The sequence below is a fragment of the Aedes aegypti genome, chromosome 3 (genome assembly GCF_002204515.2).
Source record: "Aedes aegypti strain LVP_AGWG chromosome 3, AaegL5.0 Primary Assembly, whole genome shotgun sequence".
Taxonomy (NCBI): Eukaryota; Metazoa; Arthropoda; class Insecta; order Diptera; family Culicidae; genus Aedes; species Aedes aegypti.
The window spans coordinates 2,767,397-2,786,710 of NC_035109.1; the positions used below are offsets into that span (position 1 = coordinate 2,767,397).

At 36.7% G+C, this 19,314-nt stretch overlaps 2 protein-coding genes across 3 annotated transcripts in view; both read right to left on the minus strand.

Moving 5' to 3' along the window:
- The window catches only part of LOC5567858 (acyl-CoA:lysophosphatidylglycerol acyltransferase 1), a 61,112-nt gene that overhangs the window by 15,252 nt on the left and 26,546 nt on the right, over nt 1-19,314 (minus strand). The window contains exon 1 of one of the 2 annotated variants that reach the window (XM_021849417.1): nt 11,287-11,677. The exons of the other annotated variant lie outside the window; for it this stretch is intronic. The gene's annotated coding sequence lies outside the window, so the exon portion shown is untranslated. Of the gene's footprint in view, nt 1-11,286; nt 11,678-19,314 lie in introns of those variants that run through there. 2 annotated transcript variants of the gene reach the window in all.
- Nucleotides 18,045-18,980, minus strand: LOC110679679. Its single transcript, XM_021855187.1, has one exon. It carries the CDS (start codon nt 18,978-18,980, stop codon nt 18,045-18,047), a length of 936 nt encoding a protein of 311 aa, XP_021710879.1.

The following is a 19,314-nucleotide window of genomic DNA, read 5'->3' on the forward strand; positions in this document are numbered from 1 at the left end:
GGTAGATACATTCGAAATTGAAAGATTCGAACGGCTACCCGACGGATTAAATTTAGTTTGTGAATGAGCAAGATTATGATCTTCCTGATGGGTATGATTCATGATCAAGCGATCGTTAACTGAAAAATGAGCATTGTTCGATACTCTACCAGGCAAATTCCGGAAACGACCGTTATCGTAACGGATATTATCCTTCATCTGCCTGGCACGAGCCTCAACCCAGTAAACACAAACTCGTATACGATAGCGCATAAGAGTACAATTGTGGAGGCGATATACGTCCATACGCCATGAGACTGCATGCTGAATGTACGTATATCGCCTCCACATTTGTACTCTTATATCCTATCATAAACGATCGTGTGTTTACTGGGAACGACTCTCTTGCGTGAAGGGCATTCCCAAAAGTTAGCTTTATGAGGGCCCTTGCAATTGGCGCATTCAAACTTTCTGGTATCTTCTTTCACAGGACAGACGTCCTTAGCGTGAGAAGAACCTCCACAAATCATGCATTTAGCATCCATACGACAATTTTTTGTACCATGACCCCTCTTTTGGCACCGACGGCACTGAGTGGGGTTCTGGTAATTTCCTCCAGGTTTCTGGAAATGTTCCCATGTCACACGGACATCAAACAAAAGTTTTGCTTTTTCTAACGCTTTAATATTATTTAGTTCTTTTTTGTTTAAGTGAACTAAATAAAATTCTTGAGAAAGCCCTTTCCGAACAATGCCAGATTGGGTTCTCCTTTTCATAATGATAACTTGGACTGGGGAAAATCCAAGTAAATCATTTATTCCATTTTTGATCTCTTCAAGTGACTTATAGTCACTTGAGAGACCTTTCAAGACAACTTTGAACAAACGTTCAGTTTTGTCGTCATAAGTAAAAAATTTGTGCTTCTTCTCTTCAAGATGTCTGAGAAGAAGTTCACGATCTTTAAGAGTTTCCGGCAAAACGCGACAGTCTCCTTTCTTTGCGATTTGGAAGGAAACCTTGATTCCCCTAATGGAGTTCAAGATCTCCTGCCTAAATCCCCCAAATTCGGAACAACTGACCACTTGAATCAAAGAGCCTGGGCTAGAGGCTGCTTCGATTTGGTGTTCGGAAAATTTGTCTAGAACATCGAACTGATTGCTCATTTCAATACAATTATTCATTACACCCTTGGAAGAAAGTTCGCATTCCGGAGAAACGTCCTTTCTTCCATTCTTGCCACGTTTAATGACAGTTTTAAATCCCACTTTTTTGGAAGGAAGTTGTGATTCCAGAGATTCACCCTTCCTTTTATTTGTTGTTGCAACCATGTTTAGTGAATAAGAAGACGTGACCTTCGAGAGGTTTTTTCCCAAGACGGTGTCCAAGAAGAATTACCACCGCTAGCTTTCGCCAACGGGTCCAACGAAAAATCGAAGGCACGGGTCCAAACAAGGATCGTAAAGGGATCAAAAGTAGAAAAATAGTACTGAAAAGTACTGTTTTGAATTTTAGCACTGAAAAGTACTGTTTTTGTAGCACTGAAAAGTACTGTTTTATTGCTTTAGGTAGTTTTTAAGAAAACTTCCAATAGCAGAGAGAATTCGTGTACGCACAGCACGAAGGTACGATGCGCACTGAGTATTGTACCTTTTAATTCCATCCTAATTGCTTATCTTCTAACTGTTACGCGCGCGTATTTCGACTACCATTTGCAGTCTTCTTCAGTGCTAGACTCTACCCATCTCTACCAGAAATCATGGATGGAATTCCTTCCATAACATTAGCAGCATCACTGCATTCCATTCTTCGAAGGATTCATTAAAGAAGCTCTTTTAGGGGAACTTATGCTTTTTCGGCTGTTTCATTCCTTTCGTCATGGGCTCCGTTTTTGTCGGCAAAATCTTTTGGAATTCGAGAAAAAGATCCGCTTCTATGCTAGAATTGAGTAAATTTCGAGCCGTACAGCTTTTAGAACACCTCTTAAGACGAAGAGAACAAAGCTGTCGAAAATACAACAGTTTACCCTGAGAAATTTCGTTTGAAAATTTCTTCAGAAATTCCACCAGCAAAACTAAAATTTGTTGTTTTCAATAAAAAAAAAAAACACTTCATGGTTGTTCTCTGAAACTAGCCTGGAATTGCTAAAAAAAAAGTTTGGCAGATTTTTCTTAAAAAAAAACCATTGGAAATCCCTTAAAACTTTGTCAGAACATTTGAATGAAATTTTAAACGACTTTTTCTTTTTCAATGTTGGTAGATTCTTCTGAAAGAAATTCTGATTTGATTCATAAAAGCAATTCTGGTTAAATTCGTGGTAGATTTTTTTTTATGTTTTCCAGTATTGCTTGGAAGAGACTGCATGAGGAACTTTTAATGAAATTTCCGATGGAATCGGAACAGGTTAACCTTCTGGAGAAGACGTCAATCTTCTGAAGAAGTCAACCTTCTGAAGAAGAAATCTCGCTGAACTTTACTAAAAGAGTCTAAAAAAATGACCTATGTAACAAGGAGCGATTCCCTCCTCTATCGCTCTTTTTCGATTATAACAGTGCAATACTGAAGCTTTAGGGAAGTTTTTCACTATAGGTCATTGTTGCTACTGAATAAATGTTGATTAAAGGGAAAATAAACAAAGAGTAGTCAATCTTCTGAAGATGAGTTCATCCTTCTAGTACAGCATAGCATAGCATAGACTGACTGTTTATGTCAATGATTGGGACTCGGAACTGGTAAGAATTGCTCTTCGATCTAAATAAACAAAGGATGGGACTTTCCGCTTACTCTCGAAGTGCACATTTTAGCAGCTCTCATATTATTGATCAATAACGACACCGGCCAAGTTCTTACAGTCAGTTGGGATGGGGAAGGAATGTTAGTGCGTAAGAATACCTCTGCATCTCCACAATCACTACGGGAAGGGTGTTGATTGGTGATGAAAGAAAAAGATCTGGGAGTCCATGGATAAGGAGGAAAAATACGACTCTTACTTAAACTAGTTTTGCATTTTTGTCCCGTGGTGAAAATATATTGGTAGAAGATAAAAGTACGTCGACTATTCAAAGTTTATTTTGAGTAATGGCGAAAAAGAAAGACGTGTGTATATTTGAATTATAAGCAACAGGAATAAGGGTTTATGTCGTCGTAGTTGTAGTGATGAACCATCCATAGTTTGTTTGAAAATCGTACAAACGTAATGTTGCCTCGATAAAAACATGTTATCATAAGCATGAAACGAGCTCACCAGGTGACAATCAATCCTCAACTGAACACAAATATCTTTTCACACTCGTCCAATGCGAATCGAATCCGATTGATCTTGATTCCGTCGCTCACTACACAGAAGCATGCTACGGAATCGAAAGACCACACTTTCTAAAAAAGTAGTCAACCTTCTGAAGATGAAGTCAACTTTTTGAAGATGAGATCAATTTTCTGAAAGAGTAAACTATTTCAAGTCAACTATCTGAAGAACAAATCAAGCGTGTGGTAGAATGCGTAAGTCGCATGATCGATTTCTCTTCATCGATCCTCTCTTCTGTGAATAAAGGTGACAAGATGCCAGTCTGTCATCATTTTTTTCATCTCAGGAAGCAAGATTGCATCGCTGCCAAGCGGTTTGAAGTGTAAAAATACTGACAAACTTGCATCTTGTCACCTTTATTCACAGAAGGGAGGATCGCTGAAGAGAAATCGATCATGCGACTTACGCCCTAATTCTATCACACGCCTAAAATCAAGTGTTTGAAGAAGAAGACAACCTCTTGAAGCTGAAGTCTACATTGTAAAGGTTAGACCAATCATAACAAAAAGTCAACATTCTGAGGAAGAATTCAACATTCCTTTGACACTGACTTGATTGGAGACAGCGAAGATAAGCCTGACCATTAAACCAAAACGAAGTACATGGTTGCAAGTAGAGATAGAGGCAAGCCTAGTGGTGTTGATGGTGTTTGATGGGGATGTGTTTGAAGTTGTTGAAGTGTTTGTTTTCCTTGGACAACATTTGACAGTGACGTATCCCGCGATGTGGTATGAAGTATTGTGGCTGCGAATAGGGGCTTTCACGGACTACGTAACCAGCTTAGGTTACTTAGCTGCAACTTGCAAAACGGAAACAGAATTCGCCCGTATATAATATTGATTCTTCCGGTCGCTCCCTACGGGTACGATGCGTGGACGTTGAAAGAGGCAGACTGGAAAGCCTTCGGTGTTTTCGAGTGTGAAGTGCTGCGGATAATACTCGATAGGAAACTCTAAAATGGTATGTGGAGCAGCCGCACTAATCAAGTGTATGAAGATGCGAATATTATTAACCGTGTGTAATACGGCAGACTTCAGTGGGCTGATCACTTAGTGCCAATATAGGAAGAAAGATTTGCGAAAATAATATTCAGCAGGGAACCAGGTAGGGGTCGGCGAATTTGTGGAAGACCACGACTACGCTGGCTATATGTATGTACACAGTGGAATAGAACCTGGCGACCCTAAACGTTCGGGGCAATTGGGGCAGTATTTCCAAAGACCGACGAAAATGGAACTCTACTATACGCCCGGCAATAGCGTGACGCTACGCAGTAGCCATCAAGGAAACAAGGTAGGTATGACAAGTGACTTCTCGAAAAGAGATAAATTTGCTGAATAGAACAGACGAACTCAAACTTCAACAGGATTACCAAAACGTCTGGACAATTTTTTATATGAACTTTTTTGTATGAAATTGAATTTCAAGGATAATGATTTGAAGGATTTCAGAAAAATGATTGATTGAATTTTTCAAAAAGAAATGTTTAACAAACTCAAAAGGAAATTCAGAAGAAACTGTAATCCTGTTATAATAGTGAATATTCACACAAAAAAGAAAAATGTTTAGATCAAGTTTGTTTTTAGAGTTCGGTTCATGGTTGAATTTTTGAAGATGTAAAACAAATCTGTATTAAGTATTAGTCTCTTGATCAGTGCTGGGAATGGTAATAGTAGTAGGCTTGACTTTTCGCGAAAATCACGTGGCTCTCCCAGTACAGTAGTTCAAAAACGTGAATCTCATCAAGTAGCCTCTGTTGGGTGCACGAATTTTCTAAATCATGAGTGTCATTGAAGGCTCTAAATGCGGGAAATGCAGCGGGAAATAGAACATTTTTCTACAGTAATTTCGGGTTGCCCTTAGCAACGGGTGTTTTGCTATTTTCAAGGAATTTGCCTACAGCAGCGATGGGCGTGAGTTTCACTGGCTTCGCTGACTGTGATTGGCTTTGTTTGGCTACTGTAGAGTGAGTTTCAGATTTTTTCCCAACCCTGCTCTTGATACTCGGTAAGTAGGCCTTGACCAGGCTAAACGGTTTTTTCTTCGCTTGTCATTTTTATTCCAATTTCTGATACGAGATTTTCCGAGGATTTCAATTTACGACGTTGATGTTTGTTACGCTGTTCCCTGTTTTCAAGTTACGTGTTCAAGTTAAGAATTGGTGTTCAGATATCAAGATTCAAAAAATTCAAGAATTAGTCGATTTTTGGAATTGTGTATCGATGCTCTTGGTCTTGAAGATCTCTAGATATAATTTGATTTGTTTTCCTTCGTTCTTATTCTGTTATGTTCATTATTATTTACATTGAGTTTTAATTATGGAAACTGATGGTGGTGAAGGAGATTCGAATGATAATTCTCATTCTAAAGAATCTCCTCCTTCGACACCTTTTCAAATCAAAATTTATCAATCAACTTTTTCGGGTCCATTTGTGGTCTATTTTCGCAAAAAAGAGAGATCCATAAATGTTTTATTGATTTCTGCAGAGGTTTATAAAAAATATAAATCTGCAAAAGAAATCAAAAAAATTTCTCTCGATAAATTGAGAGTTGTTTTCGGATCTCGAGAGGATGCCAGTGCACTCTTAAAATCCAATTTATTTGTGAATTCATATCGTGTATATGCTCCATGTGATTCTTGTGAAATCAATGGAGTTATATATGATGAAGATTTAAACTGTGATGACATAAAAAATCATGGTTTAGGCATTTTCAAAAACAAATCCATTGCACCAGTTCAGATTTTAGAATGCAATCGGTTATCTAAATTATTTTTTTAATGGTGGTGAATCAAAATATGTTTCATCAAATTGTATTAAAATTACATTTTCTGGTTCTGTTTTACCAGATTATGTAATGATTGATAATGTCATTTTCCATGTCAGACTTTATTTCCCAAAGCTCATGCATTGTGAGCGCTGTCTCTTATTTGGCCATACTGCAAATTTTTGTTCTAACAAATTAAAATGTTCAAAATGTGGAGAGGGACACCCAACCTCTGATTGCAAGGAAAATTCTGGTGTTTGTATTCATTGTAGGAATAAACATATCTCTTTAAAACAATGACCAGTTTATATTCAAAGCCAATCCAATTTAAACCAAAAAATTAAAAGCAAAAACCTTGTTTCACATGCAGATGTTATGAAATCATCAGATAATTTCAAATCTCCAAACACTTTTGCTATTTTACCAGATGATGATGATAATAATTTTGGGATACAACAGAATTTCACTTACAATCCTCCCATTAAAAGAAAAAGAACACATAATAATTCATCTACCTTTCTACCTTTCTTGGCTTCTATTTTGGATAATTTGCACGCATTTGGACCCCTCATTGCATCTCTTTTTTCATCATAATGGCTCCAAATAATTCAAATATTTTGAATATATTGCAGTGGAATTGTCGCAGTATCATTAATAAAATTGATAGACTTAAAGTGTTAATAGCAAACTTCAATATAGATATATTTTGCTTAAATGAAACTTGGTAGGAAAGAACTAAATTTTTCAGAATTCCAAAATTTAAAATTTTACGCAAAGATAGAGCTGTTTCATATGGAGGTGTTTTAGTTGGTATCCGTAACAATGTTGAATTTAAATATTTGGATTTATCGGTACAATCCCAAATTGAGTATGTAGTAGAGATGGTCGGGTTTCACATTTTTCAAACCCGAACCCGACCCGTACCCGACTTATTTTATTTTTGCAAACCCGGGCCCGACCCGAACCCGAGGCAATAATTGAAAAGCAAACCCGGACCCGACCCGAACCCGAAAAAAATTCGCTGTTCAAACCCGAACCCGACCCGAAACCCGAAAAAGTTTTATACGAAAAACCCGCATAAAACCCGAGTTTGAAAAGATGATTAATTCATCGTTTCTGATGCGTAGGGAAGCTTTCAGGTTGTTACTATGTTCACAATTCTCACACAAACCCGACCCAAACCCGATTATACCCGACATTTTTCAAGCCCGAACCCGACCCGTACCCGATAATTTTGTAACCTTCAAACCCGACCCGAACCCGAACCCGAAAATTTTAAAATTTTCTAACCCGAACCCGGCCCGAACCCGTCGGGTTCGGGTTCGGGTCGGGTTTCGGGTTTGAAAACCCGAGACCCGACCATCTCTAGTATGTAGCTGTTTCTATTACAAATAATAATTTTACTTTTAGCATCATTTGTTTTTATATTCCACCGAATGCTTCTTTTTCATTATTCCAAATTAAAAGTATTTTAGATTTGATTCCTGCCCCTTTCTATATATTGGGAGATATTAATGCTCATAATATAGCATGGGGTAGTTACAAATCTGATGATAGAGGTTCATTATTGATGGATTTGATTGATGAGTTAAACTTAAATATTTTGAATGATGGATCATTTACTAGAATTGCCGTTCCTCCTAGTCATCCTTCATGTATTGATTTATCCCTTTGTTCAAATAGTTTATCCATGATGTCTTCTATAAACGATCCAAATAATAGTGATCATTTACCTATTTTGATTAACTTTCAAAATAATAGATGTGGCAAATCTACGCAAGAAATGTTTGTATTTGATCTATGTAAAAATGTAGACTGGACTAAAATTGCGGATTTGATGTCAATTTCAATTATAAGGAGTGATATTTCTCTTCCTACAATTGAAAAATATAATAAAATTGTTGTTTGACTGTTTACATAAATCTCAAAAAAGGAAGGTTAGTCCTGGAAACTTAAAGAAAAATCGGCCTTCCTTTTGGTGGGATGATGAATATTCAATTGCTTTGAAAAATAAATCTGTTGCGTTTTATACTGTAAAACTGAAGCTTTATTTACAAGGATAGCTAAATTCAAAAAAAGAAATTATTGGAAAAACTTTGTCGGTAGTCTTGACAAAGAGACTTCTTTATCTAAATTATGGTCTGTGGCAAGGAATTTGAGAAATTATGACTCTTCAAGTCCCGTTGTGTTAGAATACTCTGAAGAATGGATTGAACAATTTGCATCTAAAATATGTCCAGAATTTGTTCCAACATTTGTTAATTTTAAAAATCAATCTTTTATTTTCCTGAACTTTGTGTTCCTTTTTCTTTAGAGGAATTACACTTGGCTTTATCACTTACTAAAAATACTGCCCCAAGTATTGATAATATTAAATTTATAGTTCTCAAAAAAAATATCTGAGGTATGCAAAGAACATTTACTTCCGATATATTTATTTATTCTTTTCTCAAAATATTATTCCTTTTGAATGGCGTTTCGAGAAAGTAGTAAGCATTCTGAAACCTGGTAAAGATCCTTCATTAGCTGATAGTCGAAGACCTATAAGTTTATTATCATGTTTACGTAAACTCATGGAACGTATGATTTTAAATCGTTTAGAATTGTGGGCAGAGAAAAATAATGTTTTCTCGTATTCCCAATTTGGATTTAGGAAAGGCCGTGATACTCGAGATTGTACTGCACTTTTAGCATCCCAAATACAACTTTCATTTAATAAAAAACAAGATGTAGTTTCTACTTTTCTTGATGTTTCTGGTGCATATGACTCTGGTTTAATTGATTTGCTTTTCAAAAAAATGAATTATTTAAAAATTCCTAACTTAATATCAAATTTCTTATACAACTTGTTATCATTGAAAGTAATGCATTTTTTCACAATGGTTCATCTAAAATCATCCGTCATAGTTGTTTTGGATTACCTCAAGGATCAAGTTTAAGCCCTTTTTTGTATAATTTATTCACATCAGATATGGTGAATATAATTCCTAATGGATGTTATTTGTTACAGTTTGCTGATGATAATGTTTTATCTAATAGTGGTAAAAATAGAGAAATTATCAGACAATTTATGCAAACTGCATTGGACAAAATTGATACCTGGGCATTTGACAATGGTTTTACAGTTTTACAGGTTTTACAGTTCCAAAAACGAAATACATTATTTTTTCACGAAAGCATTCAACAATTAATATTACATTATTCCTAAATGGACATCAAATTGAACAGGTTTTTGAATATCAATATCTTGGTCTATGGTTTGCTTCAAAATTAAATAGGGCAAGTCACATTTCATACATTCAAAAAGTTTGTTCGAAAAGAATAAACTTCCTTCGAATGATTACTGGTACTTGGTGGGGTGCTCATCCTTCTGATTTAATAACTCTTTACAAAACAACTATTCATTCTGTTATGGAATATGGTTGTTTTACATTTGGAAATGCTGTTCAAACTCATTTCTCAAAACTTGAAAAAATACAATTTCGATGTTTAAGAATTTGTTTAAAACTCTTGAATACAACTCATATTCAATCTATTGAAGTATTAGCTGGTATTGAACCTCTTAAGATTCGTTTTCAAAAATTAAATTACAAATTTATCTTGCAATGTTTTTCATATAAGCATCCGATCATTGATATTTTAAAATCTTTAAATGAAATTAATCCTACAAGTAAAATATTAAGTTCCTTTATCTATTGTTTAAATGAAAATTTAACACCAATTTCTTCCCATGGTTTCCAAAATTATAGTATTGATGTTCATACTTTTCGACCCCTTATTGATTTCTCTTTATATGAAGAATTGAAACAAATTCCAAAAAATGAACATCCTCGTTATGCGAATTTATTATTTAAACGAAAATTTGAAGGTATTAGTCATGATCAATTCTATTTCACTGATGGGTCTTTAATTCAAAATGTTGCTGGCTTTGGAGTTTTCAATAATGATTTAGCTCATTTTTTTAAATTACAAAATCCTTGTTCTCTATTCATAGCTGAACTAACCGCATTATATTTTGCATGTAACTTGATAAGACCCTTTACTCCGAACATATTTATAATATGTTCTGATAGTTTGAGTTCTCTTCATGCGTTGAACTCTATAAACTTTAATTCAAAAACTCATCACATTCTTTTGGAGATTAAAAATCTTTTATACGATTTATATACTAAAGGATTTTTAATTAAATTTTTGTGGATTCCTGCTCATTTTAATATTTATGGCAATGAACAAGCTGATTCTTTGGCTAAATTAGGTGTTGCACGTGGGATTACTTATAATAGAGACATTTTTGCTTCAGAAGATCATTCAACACTTAATAAATATTGCATGGATAATTGGCAACAGTTTTGGAATTCAGATGATAAAGGACGTTGGTGTCATTCCATTTGTCCGTTGTTGATAAATTCCCATGGTTTAAAAATATATGTGCAAATAGAAATTTTATTTGCACTTTTTCACGAATAATATCGAACCATTACATATGCAACAGCTATTTAGATCACATAGATATGAAGGATTCAAATTTATGTTATTGTGGGGAATTTTATAAAGATATTGATCATATTGTTTTTGTTTGCACCAAATTTGCGGTACCCAGAAGTAAATTCATTAGTAGTTTGGAAACTTTATATCAAACCCCTCCTACATCTGTCCGTGATATTCTTGGTAGTAATTTTCATCCTTGTTTAAATTTATTATTTAATTATTTAAATGAGATATCGTATCTTGTTTGAATTTTACTGCCGTAATTTTCTTTGTTTTTTTTTCAGGATTGAAATTTGAGCCATTTACCAAGACGGAATCTCCGGAAAATAAATAAATAAATAAATAAATAAGTATTAGTCTCCAATATATATTGCCAATTAGTTAGATTAGTGTAATCAATAACCACATTGAATGATGTCACCTCGGTTTTTCATCGAAAAATTTGTTCGAGGAAGCACCGAGCGAGAAAAAACAACAACATGGAATGTGACTAAACAATCGTCTTCGTTTTCGCACCCGCACCAGTTCAAACTGACGGCGATGGTGTGATGATGATGATGAACAAAACTGAGCTCTAATCGATCAAACCTCCTTCTATCCAGCACTGGACTGATATCGGGCATAGTCACTTCCTGGTCTGTCTGGAAGTGATTAGCACGCACGAAGCTGACACTATCGGCTAAAAGCATTATCAGCAGAAACGACTGTGAAGATAGCAATGAGGATGTGAATGTAAGCCAAAACGAGAATACCTTTCGTTCTCTTTATTGTGTTCATCGATCCATTGCAAACAGCGATGGCAAACAAAAAATCCACCTTCGCCTCCGCACCAAGCGACAAGTCAATCAATAGCCTATCAACACGGATACCGTACATCGAGGGCACTAAATCTATCAAGTATCGATCACATCATTAGCGGAACGGAGAAGGCGAATCGAAAAACTCATCCTCTGCGGATTCAAATGCGGCTTCGTTTCCAGCAAAATTACAGTTTATTGGTGGTTTTGGTCAGTTCGACGAGTCATCTGTCGCGTGTCCGCGCGTTTCCTTCTTCGACATCGACTTTTCACGGTTCTCCTACACACCGCGACCCGGTACTAATTAATAGCAAATTATCACGAAATGCGAAGGAGGATGAATCATTTAGCTACACTACCACCTTCGATATTCTTCAAGCGATTTTGGAATTACTTGGAAAAGATAACAAATACTTTTGAAGAGCGTATTCCTCGCTAAGAATCAGTAGGTAATCGACTAAGCCGGATGAGTCAAACAGACTGATTCTAGTTTTTAAACGCTTCGGTGCGATTAGCTCATCAACGTCGTCATCATCGTTGAGCGTTGGATGATGTAGTGCCAGTAAACACACAAATGCCTACTAGAGGTACATTTCGAAGCACGTGAATGCAACGCCGACCGAGTCGTAGGCGTCCTAGGGTAGATAGGGGTATTGTGATCCACGTGAGAAAAATAAGCAACGATTCAGACGCTCATCTTCAGTTCCGCGTGTGATAAGGAAATAAATGATTCCACAAATCGCCATCCACATCGTCTGATCACATTACTCCCAACACTCCTAGATACGAAAGCTTCGTGATTGGAAAGGTGCGAACAAAGCAGGCTGCGCACCACTCCATTCATTCCATGCATCGATAGTGTTATTGATATTTGTACAAATGGTTGTAAACATGGAACCGGCATTTTCCCTTTCGAAAAAAAAAAGTTACTTTGTATTTGAAAGATTTCCTATAGAAACGTCCAGAATTTCAATTTAATACTGTAATCGATCTGTCATCGAGCCTTTATAACCTTAAAAAATATCTTACTCATAATAGCTCTTCATCGGATTCCATGTTTCTCCCAATCTCATAATGGTGATTGCTATACTCCAACTTGTCGCCATTCTTGTAGATGGGGCATATTAAGGCAAATGATCAGCTTTTCCGTACCCATCATGATGAGTTCAGTTTTGATGTCATCATTGCCATTGCTCTTGAGCAGTTGAGTGGTATCGTTAACCTCCCTCAAAGTGGGTTCTGGTTAATTTCATCGCTCTCTGAACTGATATAAGCATTTTTTTTTTCCGTTGTCTTCAGAGTTGCACTATCAAGGCTTAAAATTTGCTGATTTCGACTGGCCGACTGCAATACAACTCAGATCATTCTGTGTACCAAATAGAAATATTAGTAGTAGAACGCTAATGGCGCTGTTCTCACAAAACTGAATTAGTTTATTATCACCTTTAACTGTATCTTTTCACTGTTTGTTCGATGCCATGTTGTAGTGGATGATTTTAAAATTTATTTGACACTTTGAGGACCGGTACTCAAGCTGTCAGCGCGTGGCAAACTAGATGTTGGTAACACGAACAGTAGCGACATTAGCATTCTTAGCATTCTTAATGCTTCTACTGTGTACCATCAACATCATGCTGGTTATCCCATCACCAGTGCACTGAAATCACTGAAATGTTAAGTTGGGTCTTAAATTAAGTTAATAAAATGGCCACTTTTCAGTACGATATTTTTGACAGTACTGAGGATGGATGACAACTATTTACTGGTCACCGAAAAACATTAAAGCTTGGACAATTACCACGTGATCACTCATTCATATGTCGCTTCACTGCTGTTGGTTGTCGAATCACAATGATATTGATAGTTTTAGTCCATCAGCCATCAGTTGATATAACTGATATTGAGTAACTCTGGTCTAGCGCTCTCAGCACCGTTCGGGTGTTCATCGAAGTGCTGCTTTTATCTTTCGACCACCTTACGGTTAGTCCGTCAAGATGGTCTTGTTTTTATCCCTACACAACTGCTTCTACCAGGCAACGGTTTTTCTCTCTCAAAAGAGGCCGATCTGCTGTTTTTGATTCCGTTTACAATAATACCCGAGCAGGAACGAATAATTCGCACCTATCTATCCATACCATCTTTTAATTAATTAATTAATTGGTTTATTTAAGATGCATAGCACTATAATGGCTATTTGCATCTACTCCAGAGAATATAACGTTACAATACATATGATATACGAAAACAGCCTAATGATTAATTCTACATGTTATTTTACATCAAATTTCATTAAAAGTTTTGATTCGTTTAAGAATTTAAATAAATTTTCAATTTTATCGAAATCATTACCTAAATTTTGGATATTAACACTGTATTTTCTTCGGATAGTTGCATATACTGAACAAGAATCTACTAAATGTTCAACAGTAAGTGCTGTATTGCAATTTGAACACTGTGGAGGATCCTCACGCTTAAAAATATACTCATGAGTCATTCTCGTGTGACCAATTCTTAGTCTAGCTAAGATAACCGAGTCTTTTCTTCGTGAACAATTTGAGGTGCTTGATTGGGATATCGTTGGTTTAATTGACCGTAGTTTGTTGCCCTCCAATGCTTCCCAATAGTGTTGCTATGTGTTTCTAACACTTTGCTTTATTGAAACGATCAAATCATTATGGGCAATATTATCTAAATAGTTTTGGCATTGAGTGGCTTCTTTTGCCAATTGATCGCCAATTTCATTACCTGAAATACCCACATGGCTTGGAACCCACAAAAAATGTACGATTTTATTTATTCTACGGATTGTCATCAGAAGTTCTTGGATATTTTGGATTAATGGTTGTTCAGAAGATGGGTTCTGTAGCACTTGGAGTAAACTCATTGAGTCTGATATAATTAGGTATTTGTAATGCGATTGATCATCGAGAGCGTATTCAATTGCACTGGTTATAGCCATCAATTCTGCGGAGAATATCGAGGACTGGTTCGATAGACGTATTTTTTTGGTGTGAAGTGTGCTGTAAATAGCACATCCAATGTTATTGGCGTACTTCGATCCATCAATATAAATAAAATAGTATCCCACGTACTCAGATATTTTGCGTGAAAACTCTTTTTGGAACAGCACTGGATTTGTATTCGATTTCTGAGTGCTTGCCATTGAGTAATCAACTTTTATTTCACCAAGTGTCCACGGAGGTTCGCGATGATATCCCCGACTATAGATGTTTTCAGTATTGATTTTGAAAGTCGAACAAAGTTTCTTAAATCGATATATAAAAGAATGTTTGGCTTTTGGAGTCAAATGGTCTGTACTCGTAATTTTATTATTTAAAGGATGGGAATGTAAAGTTATTACTTTTATTCCGTAAACCAGCGTTTGAATATTTCTTCTGTATAATAACGGTAATACACCTGCCTCAGAAAGGATACTTACAGTAGGACTTGTCCTATAAGCTCCTATTGCCAATCTGACTCCAAGGTGGTGGACAGGATCTAATTGCTTCAAGTGTGTTGCAGAAGCTAATACTAATGCATTGTAAGAAGAGTTTTTCTACTAGATCCCCAAGTCGTGTTAGAAAGAGTTCGAATTATCTTCACAGCTCCCATGGATTTCGCTTTGGTTTGTCTTATATGGCAGTTCCAATTTAGTTTTTTATCGAAGATCATGCCTAAAAATTTGTTGGTATCTACTACTTCAATAGGTTGATTATATAGCGTTAGTTGAGGATCTTGGATGCAGCTGGTCTTCCGGCAGAAATGGATAATTTTAGTTTTATTAACTGAGAATCTGAAACCTGTTTCTTCACTCCAACTTTCTAGCCGAATCATGGTAGATTGTAGGTTTCTTTGAATTTCTATTAAAGACTAGTGGTCCCGGCAAACTTCGTCTTGCCATCAAGTAGGCTGTTGAAAAATATCATGGAACCTCCCATACAAAATGACATATTAATACTCCCCCGATTTACCACATTTTCCGGAAACTTCCCTCAACTTTTTTGTCATACGAACACGTCGGAACCCTTCAAGAAGTCAACAGTGAAAGAATTGTGCAAATCGGTTGTCCCGTTTTTAAGCCATTTCGTGACATACAAACACGACTCCATTTTTATTTATATAGATGATCCCGAAATATACGCTGCTACATCGTCTGCAAACTTAATCTTTTTAACTCCATTTGGGATGTAATTTGATAAAGAATTGATGGCCACTAGAAATAAAGTCACGCTTAGGACTGATCCCTGTGGGACTCCGGATTCTTGCGAAAATTTTGACGAAAAGGTATTACCAACTGCTACTTGGAATTTTCTATCTTGCAGAAAGTTGTCGATGAAATAAAGCATGTTTCCTCGAATCCCGTATGTTGACAGGGTTTTTAGAATTTTGAACTTCCAAGTAGTATCATAAGCTTTTTCAAGGTCGAAAAAGACAGAAAACCAAATGTTGCTTATTCGAAAAGGCTTCTTGGATGTCGTATGTGTTTTCTAATATTGTTAAATTATCGAGAGTACTCCGATATTTTCGAAAACCAGATTGGCAGCTATCAATCAAGCCATTTAATTCAAGGTACCATGTAAGACGTCGATTCACCATTTTTTTTTTTCAAAAACTTTACATACACAACATGTTAGAAAAATAGGCCGGTAGTTTGTCGGATTTAGAGGATTTTTGTTCGGCTTTTTAATGGCAATAATTATTGCCTCTCTCCATTGGTCAGGGAACACTCGTTGGTTCCATATTCTGTTAAATGTTTGAAGTAGATAGTAGTAAGCATCAAATGGAAGGTTTTTCAACATATCATAATGGATATTGTCTGGACCAGTAGAACTTCCCTTACAACTCTTTAGCGCAATCTGTAACTCCTGCATCGTAAATTCTTTATTAAGGTCATTTTGGTCGATTTCGTCGTAAAAGATAGTTTCGTTGGCTTCAAAATCTATCATTTGTTGCCTGAATTCAGGTGAATAGGCCGCTATACTTGACGTAAATGCAAACTGTTTGCCCAATTCTTCAGCGATTTCATTCGGCGAATGTATTAATCCTGAGCTACCTTTCAAGCATGTTATACCTTGGAAGCTAGTTTTTCCTGAAATTTTTTGTACCTGCGACCAAATTTCGTCTAAAGGTGTTGAGTTATCGATAGATGATACATACTTTTGCCACGATTCTCTTTGGCAACGACGAATAACGCGTCGTGCTTTCGCTTTTGCAATTTTGTACGCTTTTTCTGTCTCAGAATTAAAAGTGCGATTGAATTCTTTGAGCGCTTTATTTCTGGCTTTAATACAATCAGAGACCTCGCTGCACCACCATGGTGGTTTACACTTTTTGACTATACTAAACGTTTGAGGGATCGTTTGTTTCGCTGAATGTAAAACGTTAAAAGAAAAGTGGTCTAGTTGGTCTAAAGGAGTTGATGGATTTTGCCCATCTAATGTAGTAGTTACTACATTCTGGAATGTATACCAGTCAGCAGCCGACGTTATCCAACGAGGGCGTCTCGAAGAATTGATAATCCGCGTGAGTGGTGAAATTAAAATTGGGAAATGGTCACTTGAGCATAGATCAGTGTGTACCATCCAATCAAAATGTCTTGATAAACAAGGAGATCTGAATGAAATATCTATGGCTGAGAAACTATTGTACGCCACGCTAAATTGGGTTGGTGAACCGTCATTGAAGATGTTAAGGTTCCAGTCATTGATTGTCGATGCAATCATTCTTCCCCGGGCATCATCCAACTGACTACCCCATATCGTATTATGTGCATTACAATCAGTAGTTACTAAGAATGGACTCGGCAACTGTTGAATGAAGTCATCTAACTGTGATCTTTGTACCTGCTGATCTGGAGGTAGATACAATGAGACAAGTGTGAATTCAAGCGGGTAATACATTCTTACTGCTACAGCTTGTAGATCAGTATTAAGTTCTAACTCTCTTGAGTGAAATCCGTCTTTAACGCAAATCGCCACTCTGCCCGAGGCTCGCATGTTAAATTGGTCTAGTTTATAATATATTGAGTAATTTTTAAGCGTAGGTTTTCGAGAGTGATTCAAATTACTCTCTTGGATACAAATTGCAAAGGGATTGAAGTTACTTATTAACAATTTAAGTTCATTGAAATTGTTGTAGAATCCATTTAAATTCCACTGTAATATGCAACTATCCATGGTTGTAACGAGAAATTGTCCAAGAGATGTATAGTGTTATTACAAAGAATTACATTGTGTTGTCACTGAATTGCTCTTCATTGATATTGATCGATTGTGTAATAAACTGTGAAAGTATGCTGAGATTGTTTGATTCTGTTATAATATTAGTCGTGTTAGAATTAGATATTTTCTTCTCATTTTCGTTTGATGTGTTATTGGTGGTGTTAGTACTGTTTTTCACTATTGGGATACTGGGTTGGTTTGGAAGATGTTGTTCCATACTTGGTGGTACGCTGTTTTGATCATTGAGATTGTTATCTCTCTCATTTGTTGTACAGATGGGTATTGATTTATTATCGGAGGTCCTCGTAGAATTCATCTGAGTGCTGCTGATTACTCGGCTTGCTACCGGCCGTTGCTGATTTGGTCGATGGTTGGATGAGTTACGTTCTGTTGAGGCGATGTGATCTTCGTTGGAACGATTGGTCATTTCATTGCTCTTTTGTTGATCTGCTTCATTGTGCTGAGATTTGAATAGGCTAGAGAACGGTTGCCTCAGCCTGGGAGGATTAGGGTCGGATGCTTGTAGTCTTCTTTTTTGTCTGGCTTCGCGACCTTCATGCGTTGAATCTCTAATTCATCTTTGTAGACAGGGCAGTCCTTTGACAAAGTGTGATGATCTCCACGACATACGACGCATTTCAATCCTTGTTGACACTGGGTCTTGTCATGATAGAGGTTAGCACAACTGGCACATATTTGGTTGCCTTTGCAAACTGATTTCTTATGGCCGAATTTCAAACAATTCATACACCGTAGTGGTGGAGGGATGTACTGCTTAATTTTGCAGCAATGGAAGCCAGCGTCGATCGAGTTTGGTAGATGCCCAAGGTCGAACGTTAAGATGAACACTCCGGAATCTTCGACATCACCTTTTTTGTTGCGACGCTGAACCCTTTTCACGTCAGTCACGTGTTGGGAGCTCAGTTCATCAAGGATCTCCTCATCAGTGTGCATTTTGAGATCAGGGCAAAATATGGTTCCGCGAGAACTGTTCAAGGTAGGGTGTTCGGAAATTTCGATGTTGATGATTCCTCCGAAAACCTTTTGCTTCTTCAGTTTCTCTGCCTGTTGTCGGTCAACGGTCTTGAGTAAGAGGCCGCCATCTTTTGTCCTAACAATAGTAATATTCGGGGTTATGTTGTTCATTGCCTTCCTGATGAAAAACGGGGATACCGTTTTCATTGTTTCGTCCTGGTCCGTTCGCTTCAGGGTCAAAAAACGTGGTCCATTGTAACTGTCCACTTTCATCAGCTTTGTGAACTGGATCTCCTTTTGCGTCAAACGATTCGCTGTTCGTTTCTTCCCATTGTTGCCACGACTGCTTTCTTTTGTTGTCCATTCCAACTCTTGTTGATCTATATCCAGGCTATTATACCTGGACCCGAACGCCCAGGATGGCCTTCCTCCGCCGCCTGAATCCTCTGCCATGTCACCGACCAGTCCGCTAAACTATTTGTAACGATTTGCTTCAACAACCACTAATTTAATTTGTATAGGGTCTCCGTGGTATGAAAAAAAGGACTTTAGCTTGAAGAACGCACGATGAAACGATGTTTCCCACTCAAAAGCTTCAACCAAACTGCATACCATCTTTTGGTATGATTTATTATGAACCATGAATAGGTATTGTTCAGTAGTGCAGGTATTACTATGGTATTGAAATATTGTCTAAAACAATTAAAAATACCTCATTGGGTTATTAGAAAGCTATAGATAAATTTCATTTCAATTCGGAAATTTATCATGTTTTATTCAGGTATTG